The 18,512-nt window shown below is 32.0% G+C and overlaps 2 protein-coding genes across 4 annotated transcripts in view; both read left to right on the forward strand.

The window, feature by feature from the left end:
• The first annotated feature begins 2,278 nt into the window (after positions 1 to 2,278).
• LOC101491357 (uncharacterized) lies at positions 2,279 to 15,575 on the forward strand. 2 transcript variants are annotated; one of them, XM_004499715.4, is made up of 7 exons: positions 2,280 to 2,751; positions 4,959 to 5,158; positions 5,434 to 6,063; positions 6,760 to 6,910; positions 12,724 to 12,873; positions 13,809 to 13,975; positions 15,012 to 15,575. In XM_004499715.4, exons 1-7 carry the CDS (start codon positions 2,409 to 2,411, stop codon positions 15,117 to 15,119), a joined length of 1,749 nt encoding a protein of 582 aa, XP_004499772.1. In that variant the 5' UTR covers positions 2,280 to 2,408; the 3' UTR covers positions 15,120 to 15,575. The 2 variants fall into 2 exon arrangements, with proteins under 2 accessions (XP_012571108.1, XP_004499772.1); XM_012715654.3 differs by lacking the exon at positions 12,724 to 12,873 and having other exon boundaries at positions 2,279 to 2,751.
• A 1,465-nt stretch (positions 15,576 to 17,040) lies between these two features.
• LOC101492091 (probable diphthine methyl ester synthase) overlaps positions 17,041 to 18,512 on the forward strand; it is a 6,592-nt gene continuing 5,120 nt past the window's right edge. Inside the window, exons 1-2 of one of the 2 annotated variants that reach the window (XM_027334975.2) lie at positions 17,041 to 17,313; positions 18,431 to 18,505. The gene's annotated coding sequence lies outside the window, so the exon portion shown is untranslated. The remainder of the gene's footprint in view (positions 17,314 to 18,430; positions 18,506 to 18,512) is intronic. The other variant, XM_012715632.3, reaches the window with a different exon arrangement.

The raw sequence follows: 18,512 nt of genomic DNA on the forward strand, positions 1-18,512 counted from the left end.
GAAAGGTTACACTGGAAGGTTATTGGAGTAGCGAAGAATTCTATAGACAGAGTTTAGTCGTGTTCGTTGAATCTTCATCTTCACGATATCACTTTAATACTATATTAAGAATCATATGATGTGAGGGGTAAAGTTCATACTCAATTGAAAGATAGTGAAAAATGAAAATAAATCTCTAATTAACATTTTGATTAAAGATAATGCATGAATGATAAATATTTCTATTTTTTTTTTAATAGAGGTGGAAAAAATTCAGTTTTGAATTAGAACTTTTTGAAAACTGAACCAAACCGGTATTCAATTTGAAATAACTGAACCATTCCGATTTTCAGTTCAAAAAACCGAACTGAACTGTTTTATAAACCGGTGAACCAGTTTATTACTCTAAACCGAACTAATTTTAACTTAGTTTTTTTATTCCTATAAGCCAAATTTTACATAAATACCTTTAATTACTTCTAAAAAAAAATTCGATTCTAGTTTTTTCGAACTACAAACCAATTCGATTCAGTTTTACGAACTAAAAATCGATTCTGTTCGATTCTAATTTTTAAAAATCAATTTAATTAATAAACTATTTTTTTATTCAATTTTTAATTTTTTTTAACACCTTTAATTTATAATACTATACTCAAGTGACTAACTAATTGCATAAATGTTTATCATGACTTAATATTAAAGACAGTGGTTTAACGTGTTTTGTGTTTTTATTCATTCCATTTCTTTTTCCTTGTAAGTTTTAAAAAATCATCAAGGAATGATAAAAATAGTTTGTTAGCAATGATAAGTGCTTGAGCAAATAATTCAGTTTGATCATGTTAGCATGTGATTTTGCTTGTATTTTAACATGCGATTATTTTTTGCTTGTATTTTAACATGTGATTTTTCTAGCAATTGAGAATATTTGTTTTATTAGCAAATCTCTTAGTTCTTAAGAGAGGATTAATAGATACTGAATAGTCTAAATACATTGACGATGTAATAATGGAAGAAACAAAGATATATATTATGAATACAAAGATATGTTAATAACTTTCGAATAACAACTAAAACGAAATAGTCTAAATGGATTTTCTTCTTCTTCCTCTTTATGTGGAAATAAGTGATTTTAGATAATTTTTTATTTAGAATCACCCATGTGCTTCTTTTACTTCTGTATTAATTTAAATAAGTGGTTTTTGTATATACCGATTTTCTGTATTTTTTCTTCTTCTTCTTGTGATTTCGTCACCTTTGATTGGCGTTTGTTTGATTTCCCTTCTTCATACGGTGCTTGTTTGATCTTTCATATTGTTGTTGTGTCCTATTGATTCAGATTGATAGATCAACTTTGATCAATTATTAATTCAACTAATGATTAAGTAGTAAATGTTACATATCTAAAGACATGTATATTTCGGCCACTTCGATTTTGTCTGATTACTTGTAGGCGTTATGCTATTTTATGTTACTAACGTGAATGTTGTGAGTATATTTGCAAATTCATCATTTTCGTTTTTATCGATGTTGAATTTATGTTGTATTAGATGTATTCTATTAATTTGAATGAATAAATATCGTTTTCTTTTTGTGACAAAAAAAAACAAAATAAATGAATTACATTAAACATGCCTTAAAACACAAGAAAATATCCACAACAATTCCATATCGATGATGTTAACTCGCAATACTATATTTAACACTTTTCCCCTCAAGTTTAACACTCTTTTTCTAACTATCGCATATACTCACATGTAAGTTAGATACAACACTTACACTAATACTTCAACAACATTAATAATTTAATAAAATAAATTAATTGAATAAAATACATCAATACATATCAAATATTACATAACACATTAATACATATCAAATATTACATAACACTTATTTTTTATCGAATGAAATTCATGTGATCTAATCACTTTATGTTAAATTCATTGTGATCCCCTTAGATTTCACCCAAAATTAATACTTTTTTTTTTTTTTTTTTTTTTTTATGTATCCATCAAGTCAATTAGCTAAACTTACATGAGCCTTCAATCAATCATGACAAATGACATTTCAATTTTCTCATCTTACCCAAAATGAAAAGTGCTAAAAAGGCTATTTTTCTAATATTAATTCTTTCATTAATTGAAATTAAGTGAAGCTAGTATGAATTCCACTATTTTATGAAAGACAAATTTCTAAAGTGTGAGATTTATATCAATTTTTTTAAATAAAAAAATAAATAAATGTGAGAAAGAGATTATTGGTAGCATTTATATGCCCACAATAATTGAAACAAAATGACACCGCCACAAGACACCAACATAAAACGACAACGTAGTATCGTGTCTTAACATCTCTCTCTCTAACCCCAAATAAGAAAACAGAACAAAAAAGTCATAACAAAATCATCAGCAATTACCAAACCAAACCATATGATCAATGAAAAAATGAACAATTCATCATCATGTTTCATCGAATCTTCTTCTTTTTCAGTTCCAACAACTTTCGTGGGTCTTGTTCTTCTTAACTCAAAAATCAGATCTTCTTCTTCATGTAACAACACTCTTCTCTTAACTCCTTCTGAGCTTCTTACTGAATTCGTCACAAGAGAATTCAATGCCTTTCTTTGGCTTTTTCTTGTTTTTATCACTACCCTTTTGGTTAGAAAACTCTTCAAGTTCTTCACTTTGTGGTGTAAAGCTAGAACAATTCCTGGACCCAGTTCTTCTTCCTTTTTTGGACACTTCAAGCTTCTTTCCAAAGGAAATTTCACTGGTGATTATCTTTTCTTTTCTTTTTTATGTTGTTTTCTTTAATTGTTGAGTTTGTAGTTATTTTCTCACCAAATATGACATTGAGAGATAGCACTGCCACTAAATACATAAATTATGAAAGTTTGTTTTCGTATTAAATTTGTTGACGGTTAGTTTGGTTTTAGAAGTTTCCCCCTTAACGAGCCTAGGCATGACAACTGGGCGGGCGGGGGCAGATTTTGCCTCCTCCACTCTCACCCGCACCCAACTAATTGGGGAAAACCCACCCCCGCCCCGTTTCAGATGTGAAATTTAGGCCCCAATTCCGTCCATAGGCAATGGGGTTTGGGTTCCCCACCCACACCCGCACTCATTCATATATATATATATATATATAGATATATTAATTATAATAGATATAATATTTAAATTTATAATTATATATATATATAATTATAAATTTAAAAATCATATTTATTATAATTATTATTAAACAATAATAAAATTAAAAAATATTTTTATAGAGATAAAATTATAATTTTTAATATTTAAAAAAGATATTAATTATATTCAATATGTATATGTATAGAAAATTTAAAAATTACTATAATATTATTTGCAGGGCGGGTTTGGGTGCACCTCGAATCCGTCCCCGCCCCCGAATTTTAATTTCGGGAAAAATCTGCACCAACACTCAATCAAAGTGGGTTTTTCCCGCCCAAATCAAGCGGGTTCGCGTGTGCGGTGCTTGTGCGGGTTATGTTGACATCCCTAAATGAGAGAGAATTAGTTAATATTTTCATTTGAAGAAGTAACATAATTAGGAGTATGTTCATAAAAAATAATTAATGTAGTTGAAAATTTGAAAGGTATTATATAAAGGGACAAGAAAAAAACTAAAGAGGATCCTATATTTAGGGACGGAGGTAGTATAATTTAAGGATTTAAAAGCGGTTAAATGTAACCTCATGTATCAGTGTTGTGTCTCTTGTGTTGGTGTCAAACACTAAACACACCTTTTATTTGAAGTATTAGTACTTCGTTTTTATTGGTTTTAGGCTAATGCATCTAGATTTTGTTATTAATTTGTTTTTTTTTTAATGTAACCATGTTATTGGTGTGGAATATCCGCCAACTATACCGAATTAATTGGGTGCTTTGCATATATATGTGGGGTTTAGGGTTGCCTTGGTTTGTCATGTTTTTGGTTGTTGATATTGAATTTACAGTTGTTGTTTTGGGAATTTGTTGTTGAGTTTTTAGTTATTTTCTGAATCATTTTTTTGATGGACTTAGGATGATACATCTTTTAGGTTGTTGATATCGATTTTATACTTGTTTTTCTTTTGCGAATTTGTGTTGGAGAATAAAGGGTTCGTTGAATGTTGGGAAATTTCTAGTCTCTTTTATTTGGAGTTGATAGATGGAATTTCGAAGTTATGTATACTTGGAAAGAGAAGGAGAGTTCCTTTGTTTTCTTGTTGTTTTTAGAAATTGGATCATGTTCTGTACGCAACTTAACTATCAATTTAAGTTCTAAATATATTCAAAATAATTATAAGTGATTTTTAAATAGAACCACTTTCTCTGAGAAGTTGATGGTTGAAATGATGCCATGGTTGAGTAGAAACTGAGTATTAGAAAAAACAAGCATAGAACAATAGAGGCAAGAACAGAGGACAAACCAAGTAGTCTTCCATGAAAAACACAGCAGCGTCGCTGGAAAACATAAAGGGAAGGGGAGAAATGACCTAAAAATCTAAAAGGATAAGAGGGAACACCCAAAAAACACTTTAAGGGATTTACTGTACGGGCCGTAACAGGACACTAACTGTGCGATTCCGGTGCGACTTATGTCTGTGATCACTGCACTTGTAAAATGCACCACACTTGCAAAATGTAATGCGGCGAATCTGCACCGATATTCCACAATTGTGCACAATAGTGCTGTGATCGATTACCTAGGGTTATATATATGATATTCGAATATGGCTTGACCATGAGACTAAAAGCTCTCATCAGTGCCTTGTTGCAATGAGATGGAGATAAGATATTTGATTTTGAAATATTATAATTTATAACAGCCATGGTAGGAGCTGGAAATAGATATGCTATATGATAGAATTTTATGGCATTGTTTGATCACTGTATTGTTTTCGTGTTTCATTATTGTATGAAGAATTTTGCACTGAGTAAACTAATAGGATACATCGCGGTTTTGATTTGCAGATGTGTTGTCAGAATCACATGAGAAGTATGGACCAATTGTTAAGCTGTGGTTAGGTCCTACTAAGCTTCTGGTGTCAGTTAAGGATCCGTTGCTAATTCAAGAGATGCTTATAAAGGCTGAAGATAAGTTGCCTTTTACTGGAAAAGCATTTCATCTAGCCTTTGGAAAATCAAGCCTTTTTTCCCCTTCCTATGAAAAGGTTCTTAACTGTCAATTTTTTTCCTCTTAGGAGTGTAAATATTTGCTTGGCTTATTTATAAGACGCACTATGTGGTTTGTTTGGCTATTTTAAAATGTTTGCAGTGTTTCAGTTTTGAGACATTCTGATTTCGGACACCACACAGTCTGTGGTTTTGTTCGTATACTTTCATTATCATCTCAAATGTCGGTAGGAATTTCATATTCTGTCTTCTTTGTGGAACAAGTTCTCATTCTGACTATAGCTGCTTGGAATTTTATTTAAATTGTCTTTAGGTCAAAAAGAATAGGGAATTATTGGCAACAAAATTGAATGAAAGATTGCTGAATCCTCTGAAAGTTGCAGACTTTATCATAGATCAAATAGAAAACATCAAAGTCAAAGGAAGTCTTGGTTGCGGCTTGGTTTCTCAGTATATGGCTTTCACATTAATGGGAGCCACATTATTTGGAGACGGCTTCTTGACGTCGCCAAAGGCTGCAATATACGAGGAACTGCTTATGAAAATTGCTAAAGATGCTTGCTTTTGGGCTTCCTATAATGTTACTCCATTTTGGAGACGAGGGTTTTGGAGGTATCAATACTTATGTACAAAGTTACGATGCTTAACTCAAGACATCCTTCAACATTGCAGAACAAGCTGCAAGATTTTAGGAAGTATCGATCAAAATGTTCGTAGTGAAGGTTCCAACCCGGAATTGAAGTCGGCAGATGGTGCACAATGCCGTTCTAATGTTGGATCTGAAAATTTCCAATTCTTTCGTGACCTTAATGATTGTGAAAATTCTAAGTTAGAACATTGTGGGAACATAATGCTTATGATGCTTCATGGATGTCAAACTACAGCTGCTTTAATCGCCAATGTATTGACTAATCTTGTCATGCATCTGGAAATACAGGATAAGGTTGCAATTTGTTTATTCTGTTTTTTAATATCCAGTTCTTAATTAAAATTGATTGTGGATCATTTTATTTTTGTTTATTCTCCGACGATCAAAACCTAGAGTCTTAAGTCCTATATTGAATCTTTGCTTTACAAATGCCTATTGAGAAGAGTACTAAAGTGAGAAGTGTCTCCCATTTATAAACGCATGCAATATCGCATTCAATATGGAATTCTTAATAGATCGAGTGGTCCGATAGCAGTGACCTAAAAGATCTTGGATAGGTTTTTATACCATCTTAGAATTAGGGTTGGGTCTAATTCAACTCCTACAAAACTGACTTGTAAGTTGAGAGGTCTCCAACTTATAAATATATTTTTAGGCTAATCTGATCCAATGTGGGACTCTTAGCATGTGTTGAACTTCACTTCTTATTTGACATATTGTGGCTTTGTCTTCCAAGTGCGCGTCTTTTCGGTTTTTTGGTATGGCTGATAATAATACATTCTCCTCTATCCATTTGATATGAACTTTCTTAATCACATTATTAACAACACATGACTTTTATTCTAGTGTCATTTTGAAGAAAAAAAGTATTGCTCGTAGAATCCGGTTTCATTTATATGCAGGGGTGTCTCTAATCATGATATATAGATTTAATGTAGTTCTTAGTGTTTACAAGGCATTCCAGTTACTTATTTTCATATGCTTTTGCAGGTTTATTCAGAGATTAGCATGGTTGGGAAAAAGCCATCAAAATATGAGCATGAAGATGTTTATAGGATGCCTTTGCTATTGGCTACAGTTTATGAATCTTCGCGCCTTCTCCCGACTAGTGCCATGCTGCAGAGGTGTTCTTTGAAAAACGGTCAGATATTGCTTACTTTTCACTGCAGCAAACATAATATATATGTAATTACGTGGTACTCAATTAGAAGACTTTAGAGATATAGTTACTTTAGACAGTTAGTTTTCAGTTAGTTAGTTATAACTACATTTGTTTGTTAGTTCTAAATTGTAACCAACTAGTACATAAGCCAAAGTAAGCAATGCATATAAAAGAAGCAAGCTGCAGTTCAGCAACAAAGGTAGAAAACTGCAGCACACAAGTGCATTAAACATTGTAATCATTTCATCTCATTATAAGTAATAATTCAAGTCGGATTCAGTTCTCCAGACGTAGGAGTTTATCTTTGAACTGGGTTAACAAACAACTGTGTGTGTTCAATTTTAGAATTGAAAGGCTTAAATTCTGTTAGTCAAAAAACGAAAAACGTTCTCCGTTTTTGCAAAATGATCATTCTCCGTTTTATTTTACAATCTATCTGCGTTTTACAGAAACCAAGAACATTCTTGGTTTAGTGATTGATTGATCTCCGTTTTCAACAACAACTGGTATCAAAAGCATGAGAGTATTAGATTCAAAGGAAAAATGTCATTAACAAAGTATGTACTTGAAAAATTCGATGGGAAGAATGATTTTGAGTTATGGCGTCTCAAGATGAAAGCTGGTTCATCAAGGTTTGGCACAAGCACTGGGAGGAGAGAAAGACATGACATCCACACTATCAGAAAAGGAGAAGAAGGATATCATGAACAAGGTTCATAGTGCTCTAATCTTGAGTCTTGGAGACAAGGTTCTGAGGGAAGTGTCAAAGGAGGCCTCTACAACAGGTATTTAGCTCAAATTAGAATCTTTATACATGACAAAATCATTAGCAAATCGTTTATACTTAAAGCAAAAGATATATACTTTCAAGATGCAACTTGGTAGGTCAATTGAAAATCATATGGATGAGTTTAATAAGATTGTATTAAATCTTGAAAATATTGATGTAAAATTGGATGATGAGGATCAGACCCTATTATTGATAAATTCATTACCAAGCTCTCTTGAAAATCTGTGTGATACACTTCTTTATGGTAGAGATTCTTTGTCATTAGAAGAAGTACAAGCTGCACTAATCTCCAAAGAATTGAAGAGGAAGTCAGATGGGAAAGAAGAAAGCAGTGGTGAGGGATTGTTTGTCAAGGTCAAAGCAGGGAAGAAGAAAAAAAAATTGAAGAATAAGTTCAAGAATAAAGAAAAGGACAAGTCTAAAATGAAATGTTTCATATGCAAGAAAGAGGGACATTTCAAGAAAGAATGCCCATATTGAAAAGGAAAGAAAGGATCAAATAGTGATGATTATGGAAATGCATCTATAACTTCTGAAGGATATGAAAGTACAAAAGTTTTTATGGAAAATTCAACTGAAATCATGGATGATGACTGAGTGCTTGACTCAGGGTGTCCATTTCACATGACCTCAAATAGAGATTGGTTTCTTGACTACAAAGAAACTGATGGAGGCAAGGTGATTATGGGGAACAAATCAATCTGCAAGGTAGTTGGAGTTGGTTCAATCAAGCTGAAGCTGGAAGATGGAACCATGAAGATTTTGTCAAAAGTAAGACATGTTCCAGAGCTGAAGAGGAGCTTAATTTCTTTAGGAATGCTGGAAGAAGCTGGCTGTTCATTCAAAGCAGAGAAAGGCACTCTAAAAGTCACAAAAGGATCATGGTAATCATGAAGGGAACAAAGAATCATGACATCTACCTTCTCAATGGTCAAGTAGTGACAGGAATGACAGCAATGGCTGTTCAAGCATCAAGCAAAGTCAGTCTGTGACATCAAAGGCTGGGACATGTTAGTCTAAAGGGAATGCAAGTTCTAGACAAACAAGGCATGCTAGGTGGGGACAAGATTAGTGATCTTGAATTTTGTGAGCATAGTTTGTATGGAAAGATGCATAGGTCAAATTCTCTACTGGGAAACATTGCTCAAAAGGAATTCTGGATTTATGGGGCTCTACAAAGATTACTTCACATGGAGGTAATAAGTATTTCATTACATTTTTTTATGATTATAGTAGAAAAGTATGGATTTATTTGTTGAAAAGTAAGGATGAAACGTTTAAAACCTTTAAAGATTGGAAATCTATGGTTGAAAATAGGATTGACAAACTGATTAAAACTCTAAGGATAGATAATTGTCTTGAATTTTTAGTGAGGAGTCACTAGTTTTTGCAAAGCTCATGGTGTGAATAGACATAGGATTGTAAGGAGCACACCTCAACAAAATGGACTAGCTGAAAGGATGAATAAAACCTTGCTTGAAAAAATAAGATGCATTTTATCAAATATAGGGATGCCTGCACAATTTTGGGGAGGAGCTGTCCATACAGCTTGTTATTTGATAAATTTGAGTCATTCTACTGCAATTGAACTCAAAACCCCTCAAGCGATGTGGATTGGGCATGATGCGAATAAAAGGTCGCATCAAATTGAAGATGAGAAGTTTGATCTTGAGGTGGAGAAAGTTGCAGAAAAGCAGAGAACGTTCTTGGTTTTAGCCACAGATAAGGAGAAAAATCAACAAAAACCAAGAACGTTCATGGTTTTAGAACAACAACAGGCTCAACAAGACAATATTGATGCAAACTCAAAGACCATGCTATGGTTCCAGAACAGGAATTAGATGATTATAACCTTATCAGGGACAGAGAAAGAAGGACTTCAAAACTCACTCAAAGATATGGATATGCAGACATGATTAGCTATGCATTACATGCTGCTGAAGAGATCATACAAGAAGATCCCCGAACCTACAATGAAGCTGTCAGGTCTCAAGACAAAGACATGGATTTTAGCCATGACTGAGGAGCTGAAATCAATGGAGAAGTACAACACTTGGGAACTTATACCTAAGCCAACCAGCTCCAGAATTGTAGGCAGCAAGTGGATCTTCAAGAGGAAGGAGGGAATTCCAGGAGTTGAACTATCCAGGTTCAAAGCAAGGCTAGTAGCAAAGGGATTTACTCAAAGGGAAGGTGTAGAATACAATAAAATCTTTTCTCCTGTAGTCAAGCATGCATCTATAAGGATAATTCTAGCCATGGTAGTACACTTTGACATGGAATTGGAACAAATGGATGTCAAAACAACATTTCTCCATGGTGATCTGAATAAAACAATCTTAATGCAACAACCATATGGCTTTAGAATTCAAGGAAAGGAGGATTGGGTCTGCTTGCTAAAGAGATCAGTCTATGGGATAAAACAATCACCAAGGCAATGGTATTTGAAATTTAATTCATTCATGCTTAGTCAAAGTTATGCTAAAAGTAATTTTGATAGTTGTGTATTACAAACAAGTATCATTAGCAACATACATTAACTTGCTGCTATATGTGGATGACATGCTAATAGCATCTAAAAGTATGAAAGAAATAGAAAAATTGAAGGGCCAGCTGAAGAAAGAATTCGAGATGAAGGACTTGGGGACAGTCAAGAGGATCCTAGGAATGGAAATCATCAGAATTAGAGAGAAAGGAAAACTGACAATTTCCCAAGAGAGCTACATTGGAAAAGTTCTAAATAGATTAAATGAATGAGTCAAAGGCAGTCAGCTCTTCACTAGCAGCTCACTTCAAGCTTTCTTCAGCCATGTCACCAAACACAAACCAGTAAGCAGAATACATGAATAATATACCATATGCAAGTGCCATATGGAGTATCATGTATGCTATGGTTTGCTCAAGGCTAGACATTTCTCATGTTGTAAGTGTCACGGGAAGGTTTATGGGAAATCCAGGAATGAGCCATTGACAAGCTGTCAAATGGATTCTAAGGTACCTAAAGAGAACTCAAAGCATGTGTTTGGAATACAACAAAAGTTCAGAAACATCAAAACTAGTCCAAGGTTTTGTAGACTCTGATTTTGCTGGAGATTTAGATAGAAGAAGATCTCTTACATGATATGTGTTCACAGTGTTTAACAACACAGTCAGTTGGAAAGCTAATCTTCAACACATAGTGGCATTATCAACAACAGAAGCATAATATGTTGCTCTTGCTGAAGCTGTGAAACAAGGAATTTGGCTAAGAGAATTGATCACTGAACTTGGTGTTCAACAAGAGTCTGTTTGCATAAGTTGTGACAGTCAAAGTGCCATTCATTTGAGTAAAAATCAAATGTATCATGAAAGAACCAAGCATGTAGACATCAGGCTTCATTTCATCAGGGATGTCATTGAAAGGGGTGAGATAAATGTGGGAAAGGTGCACACAAGTGACAACCCAGCTGACATGTTCACAAAACCTGTCACACTTAGCAAGTTCAGGAATTGTTTGAATTTGCTTAAGATCAATTACAAAAACTGAGGCAGAGGACTAAGAGGATCTGACTTGAAGAATCACAAGTTGAAGCTTCTCACTTGGTACCAAGGTGGAGATTTGTAAATAAGTGATACTCAATTAGAAGGCTTTAGAGATATAGTTACTTTGCACAGTTAGTTTTCAGTTAGTTCATTGTAACTACCTTTGTTTGTTAGTTCTAAATTGTAACCAACTAGTACATAAGCCAAAGTAAGCAATGCATATAAAAGAAGCAATCTGCAGTTCAGCAACAGAGGTAGAAAACTGCAGCACATAAGTGCATTAAACATTGTAATCATTTCATCTCATTATAAGTGATAATTCAAGTCGGATTCAGTCCCTCAGACGTAGGAGTTTATCTCTGAACTGGAATAACAATTGTGTCTGTTCAATTTTAGAATTGAAAGGCTTAAATTCTATTAGTCAGAAAACGGAGAACGTTCTCCGTTTTTGCAAATTGATCATTCTCCGTTTTATTTTACAATTTAAACAATCCGCGTTTTACAGAAACCAAGAATATTATTGGTTTAGTGACTGATTGATCTTCGTTTTCAACAACAATATATATATAGCTTATTATGTATTATGCGCGATAATGTTATTTTAAGGATGTGATCTTTGAGCTTCTTGTGTAGAAAAGTTAACTGATTTGTAACCTTTTGATTTTTCTGTTTACTAAGGGGCACTTTTTACATGTGCTTGTTTGTGGATTGCTCGATTAATCATTAACAGTGTTGGAATACAAAAATGTTTTATACACACCCACTTTTTCGTACACATGTGACACCTGGTTAATTGCATACACAAATGTGGTTAACTAAGTTGAGTAATGGTTAATTTAGACCACGTTAAAAATTATAGTTAATCATGTAATTGAATTATTTTTTGCCGTGATTTGAATTAACTATCTACTCAATTGAATTAACCAAATGTTGCACAGGTGTACAAAAGTTAAGTGTTCATGTATCATTACTGGTTGGAATATAAGACATGGGTAGGAATTTGTATATGTATCATTACTGGTTGGAATATAAGACATGGGTAGGAATTTGTATATCATGACAAAAACATGGGGGATTATGAATGGTTTTTTATGCATTTGTTTGATAAGTGAGTGCTCTAAAGCATGAGTATTTCAAAATTCATGTCATACTTGTATCCGTACTCGTACTCTGCACGTACTCGTGGATGCTTTTGCTATTATACCGTATATTTTTCCCCCTTTTTTATTTTACAACCTAAATAACATCTTCCCAACTACTATTATGTAAATGTCATATTTCTATCGTAATTTTATTGATTTTGTATATTTATATCTTAATTCTATTTTGATTTATGATGTAGTAAATTAAACGAAGCTTCCTTGTATATTTTCTGTTAAATGTTATATTTATCTATTCTAAACAAAGGTCATAGTTAAATTTCTTTCCTCAAATTGGCACATTTTCTCTTCTTGTTCATTAACGTTCATCCTTGTGTCAGACTTAAGATTTGCAACTGGTGTAACCATACCTGCTGGAACTGCACTGGTTGTTCCTGTTCAATTGGTACACAAAGATGACTTCAATTGGGGGAAAGATGCAAGCGATTTTAATCCATACCGGTTTTTGTCAAACAGTACAAAAGGATCAGGTACAAGCTTTGATACTTAGCCGGCACGTCTTGTACCTTAAGTGCAACTGCGAGATTTGTAATTTAATACTCCCTCCATTTCACAACGAGTGTCACTTTAGCGAAAAAAAGTTGTTTCAAAATGAATGTCTTTCAATTTTTTATTTAGCTTTTAACTATTTTCTTCTAATTGTACCCTCCAATTATTACTATGTGCACTACTTCCAAAGCCTCAATTCCACTTTAGATTTATGATAGTGGAAAACCAACAATAGTTAATAAGGATAGTTTGGTAAAATAAGTATTCTCTTTCTTCTAATCCTTTCATTTCTTAATACGTATGCAAAAACCTTAAACGACACTTATTTTGAAACGGATGGAGTACTGTTTTAGTCGGATTGCGATTTCCTACAGTCCCAAGTATACACAGTTTCATGCAGTAGTTTATCTCAGCCGTTGATTTCATATAAGACGATTCAAATCACATAGTCAGTTTTACTGCATGAAACAATCTTAGCTGTCGATATAAATTGGATGGCTGAGTGAGAGCTGTAACTGTGGATTATGTCTGCTAACCTTCCATTATTGCAATACTTGGTACCATTTCTTTTTCTATTTTGTGACTTTTACTTTTGTTGATGATTTTGCATTAGATCACACCAATTACACATACATACAAATGTATATTTGTAAATTTTTAATATAGGCTTGGACTGAGATTGAATTTGATTTGCCAACAATAATTTACAATAGGAATTAATTATGTTGGTTTAAGTTATGTTGCTAACAGTAATTTCTCTTTTTCTTGTTGTGGTATGTTGAAAAAGTAAAATAAGATTGTGTTATTTGAAATGAGAGTTTACTATGGAATTTAACTTTAATTTTCAGAACTTTTTTAATATTGAAAGTTGTTCAGCCATCAGTAATTAATCTTTCAATATTGATATCCATTTCAGGTTCTGAAGAACAATTTAATTATGGAACCAGCTCGTTTGTACTAAATGATCCAAGTGAAAACGCGGCATTTCTTCCTTTTGGATCCGGTACACGTGCCTGCGTTGGACAGAAACTTGTTATCCAAGTTGTTGCTACATTGTTGGCATCATTACTCAAGAAATATGAGGTTCGTCCTATGAATAATTATTCTTGTTCTTGCTACTTTTGTTAGGAGAGAAAGACATGAAAACAATTTGAATCATAAAATTCTAAAAATGCCGATTGTTGAATGTGACATATCAGTAAAGGATAAGCAAAGAAAGGAATAGAAAATGAGGGAATGGACAATGTAATGTTATGTAATAAAAACAGTAATAAAATGTTTAGGCTTTGTTTGGTAAAAAGTAGGGGATAGCAGATAAGCTAACAAATTAAACTTGAAGTGTTTTGTAAATTTAGCATTTGAGCTACCTAATAAATATAAAATGACACAAAGATATTTTTAATTAATATTAAAAATTTTTCAACATAATTGTAGAAATGAGAGTAAAATGATCATATATTTAAGTTATAAGTTCAATTGCTACTTGAAGTAATATTTGGAAACACTAAGTGAAAAAATGCTATAAACTCATGAAAAAATGAACGTTGTCAAACAACTCTATTTTAATCCTATGAACTTATAGACTATTAGTAGCGATTTGGCAATTGGTGACACACTTCAATCATGATGTGGCACATAGTAGCTTGTGACTTATTAGAAGTTTATATTCTTCTATATCAGTAGCAATGTTAGCACAAGTAGCAAAGTTTAATACATATAAATAGACTAAATTACCAATATTTTCTTCAATTTATTATTCCATAATTCCATGGATGAACATTAATTTGTTTTTTCAATCACGATTTAGTGTTCAGTACGTAATATATAAAATATATAATTTTCATGTAACAACTTAATCATGTTTATTAAGAATAGATATTTTAGTTACTAGTTTAGGATATTAGTTAGTTGGTCAAATTTAGTTTGTTAGTTGGGTAGTTTGAAATGTGGTCTACAAATATAATTATTGTATTAATTGATTTAGTATCTTTTTAATCATCAATATGAAATATTCTAAGAAATTTTCTTTTGTATCAAACTCTCAAGCTTATTTTCAATATGAGATGAATCTTCAACTCTTTGATCATGTGGTTTTTAACAATGTTAGCTTTATATACAGATAAAGCTCAACTCAGGCTCAATTGGTGACTCAGAACCAATCTTGAAAAATCATCTTCTTCAGCATCATCCTAATTTACAAATACTTTTTGTGAAAAGGGACAAGTGAAAGAAAAAGAAAGACAAGCATACAATATATAGATAAAGTTGGTTTTGTAATTCAAATCAATGATGCATAAAAAAACATCTCTTGACCTTTTATATTTCTCTTTTTTTTCCAAGATGAATGGGGAAGCTCTTCTCAAATATTAATGGCTCATTGCAGTCATATGGAAGGATTTATACAACTTGTGTTTTATTAACTCAAGTTTTTTTTCTTCCTATTTTTAGTCACTGCCCTAGTGTTGGCTTGAAGCCATGGCACATGTTTTTGTTGGTTTTTTAATCACTTAGGGTATATATAATGCTGCAAGGAGCCATAGGTTTTCCTTCCCCTACTCTGGATGAGGAACTCTATTCCCTTTTTGATGTTATCAACTTTTGTTTTTACTTCTGTAAGAAGTTTGTTCTTGTATTGTATCATCTTGCTGTTGTATGAATAAAATGTACTTAGATATTTTGGATATTTAGAGTTAGTTTATTTTGTGAAGAAATTTCATCTTTCATTTTGTAAATATTGCGTTGATTTACTTATTAATAAAAAAGTAAGAGATTTTTAAAATGAATAATAGTCTGCATTTTGAAAAAGAATGAAAGTATAAATTAAAAAAGAAAGCAATAATATAAAGATATATTTAGAAATGTGTCTAATTAATTACTATTTCATCGTCTCTCTGTAACAATAATTCACTTAAAATGCATCTCATCAAAGTATAATCAATATAAATTTTAAAAATAAAAGACAATGTTTTTACAAAATAAACAAGGTTTTAAGTTCCTTTGGCTTTTCCATGTTTGTTGTTTTCACTTCAATTCAACTAATAAATATAAAATAAATATAACCTCAATCAGCTTTTGAAAACATGTATAGCGTTTTTAAGAAAATGTCATAACATTATTTTCCTTGTTTTTCATAATTCATTTTTTTTTTCATCTTTTTTTATCACAATTGTTTATTATGCTTTATATACAGATAAAGCTCAACTCAGGCTCAATTGGTGACTCAGAACCAATCTTGAAAAATGAACAAGATTCTTTCATCTTTGAATTAACAATTTAAAATGAACATAGATTTTTAAAAAATGAATGAGAATGAGAATCTTATTTTGTCTTTTAAATTCGCTTTTATTATTTTTATCCATGACTACATCATAAATCATTTTTCATGAGTCAACAAATATTCACACGAAAAGTAAGTATTGTATCAAATTGGACTAAGAACAACTAACAAATGAGTTGAATATTGTATCTTAACCTAAAATCATAATACAATAGATATATGAGTCTTTTATATATTGTTTAACTTTACTTTTTCAACTAATATGGGACTTATAACTCACACTATACATCAACAATCTCCCCCTCAAGTGTGAGTTCATCCATTCATCTAGGTATGTTCTTCTTTAAACAAACTTTTTCATTTACATATACTTGCACCACCGGTAATCGCATCAATGGGACACTTTCAATGAATATTTTTAATTAGAAAGACTTTCAATACAAAAAATCGATCACATCAAATCATCGACTCTGATAATTAAATCTTAGTCATTAAAGTGATAATCGAAGTAATAATTTAATCTTAATCATCTAATCAACTCTCTAACTCACACTTAACTAAGTCATTAAAGTGATAATTCAATCTTAGTTATCTATTTTAATTTTATCTATTTTAATTTTATGGATAAAAGTAGTCCATGTCATTCTCAATGAAATGACCAAATGTACAAAAGGGTGGGTGCACTTTTGCTCTCAAATATTGTTGTTTATGTCATTGCTAAATTAAATAATATACTTACATTATTTTTTATCAGTAATTGTGTAAACTAAATCGACTAACAAAAGTCATATTTCAACCATCTCAAATTAACAATATTAAATTTATTAATATTTTAAAATATTATGTTGTTGTCCAAAGAAAAAACTGAGAAGAGAAGAGAGAAATATAAAAGAAAGATGAAAGAAACAGGGAAGAGAGAAATATAGATTATTATTGAAAGTACAGTAATGCCCCTAGAAAAACCTATCACTCTCACTCGCAACTCATACCCTGAACATTCAGCAATTAACCACCATCTCCATCGTTGCTTCTTCGAAGCCGCCGCCACCGCCACCACCACCACCACCGGTTCTTCCAGCGCAAAGCCTCAACCCACCTACATCATTTCTGATTCTAACTAAACAAAAACTTAGCCACCGGTTCGGTTTGTATCTTTTCTGCTTTTTGGTTATAAAGTTTGTATCTTTTCATAGAACCGTTGTGTTTTGCATCTGGGAATTTTTTATTTTCGATTTTAATGGAAATTTGTAATTTAGGTTTGATGATAATTGGGGGTTTTTGGGATATGGGGTGTGTGTGACTGGAATTTAATATACTTCATAGGATTTGTTTCATTTTGTTTGAAAAACAAAAAAATTGATAATAATAAGGTTAAGAACAAAAAAATTGAAGTATATAGGGTTAATAGTTATGTATTGGATGTTAGTTTTAGCCTCTTAGGTACTTGGTTTGTTTGGGTTTTGTAACTGTTGTTAGTATCAAAATTAGTGAGTAATGAATTAATTGGGTTACATGTGATTGTATCGTAACTGAGTTGTGGTTCTTTTAACACATTGTAACTCTGCTATAATTTGAAAACTCAAAATAAAGTGATAAGTAAGGTTTAGTTTCACATTCAATGCTAAACTGAATTGTCATTAGTTTTGCTTATAATTATTAATTTAGAGTTTCGAATTTGAAGTTACTCTTTTCAAATGTTTCAAGACACTACTTTGTTTGTTTTTTTTTGGATGTTGTGAGATTTTAGTTGTTTGCATTCTTTAAGCTATTGAAGTTTTTTGTTGTTAAGATTACTGGAGATGCATTGTAAAACTATTTTTCCACATAAGTCCACTTTGTAACTGCAATCTAATTAGTGAAAATAGGGTATGCACTCTTAGTTTAAATTAATTTTATAATGGGCTTATGTGGCAGAAGGATTCATGGTTATTGGATAACAGTTTAATATGATTTTAGTGTATCTCCATTAAAATCATGTAATTGTAACTACCAAAATAATGATGGAGTGTGTTCCCTTTTCTCTTTTTTGTTAATGTTTATGTTTGCGATCCTTAAGCTATTTTATGATTCAGTTTCAGTTTATGTTTTCAGTATGATTGTTTGTGATCCTTAAGCTATTGGAGGTTTTTATCCTTCCTTTTCATTTATATACATTATGTCCATGCTAGAAAAGCCTTTCTGTGAATAGTTTTGTATCAGTTTGCAGTACTATTTATTTTGTAATACATTTTAAATCAGTTTTTTTTTGTAAAAAATAAAAGGTTTGTATCAACCGGTCTGGCCTGAAAAATACAAAGTAGGGAAGAAGGAACAAGCTTCAGGAGAAGCCGAAGTAGGAAAGAG

The sequence above is a fragment of the Cicer arietinum genome, chromosome 5 (genome assembly GCF_000331145.2).
Source record: "Cicer arietinum cultivar CDC Frontier isolate Library 1 chromosome 5, Cicar.CDCFrontier_v2.0, whole genome shotgun sequence".
In the NCBI taxonomy this organism is placed as follows: domain Eukaryota; kingdom Viridiplantae; phylum Streptophyta; class Magnoliopsida; order Fabales; family Fabaceae; genus Cicer; species Cicer arietinum.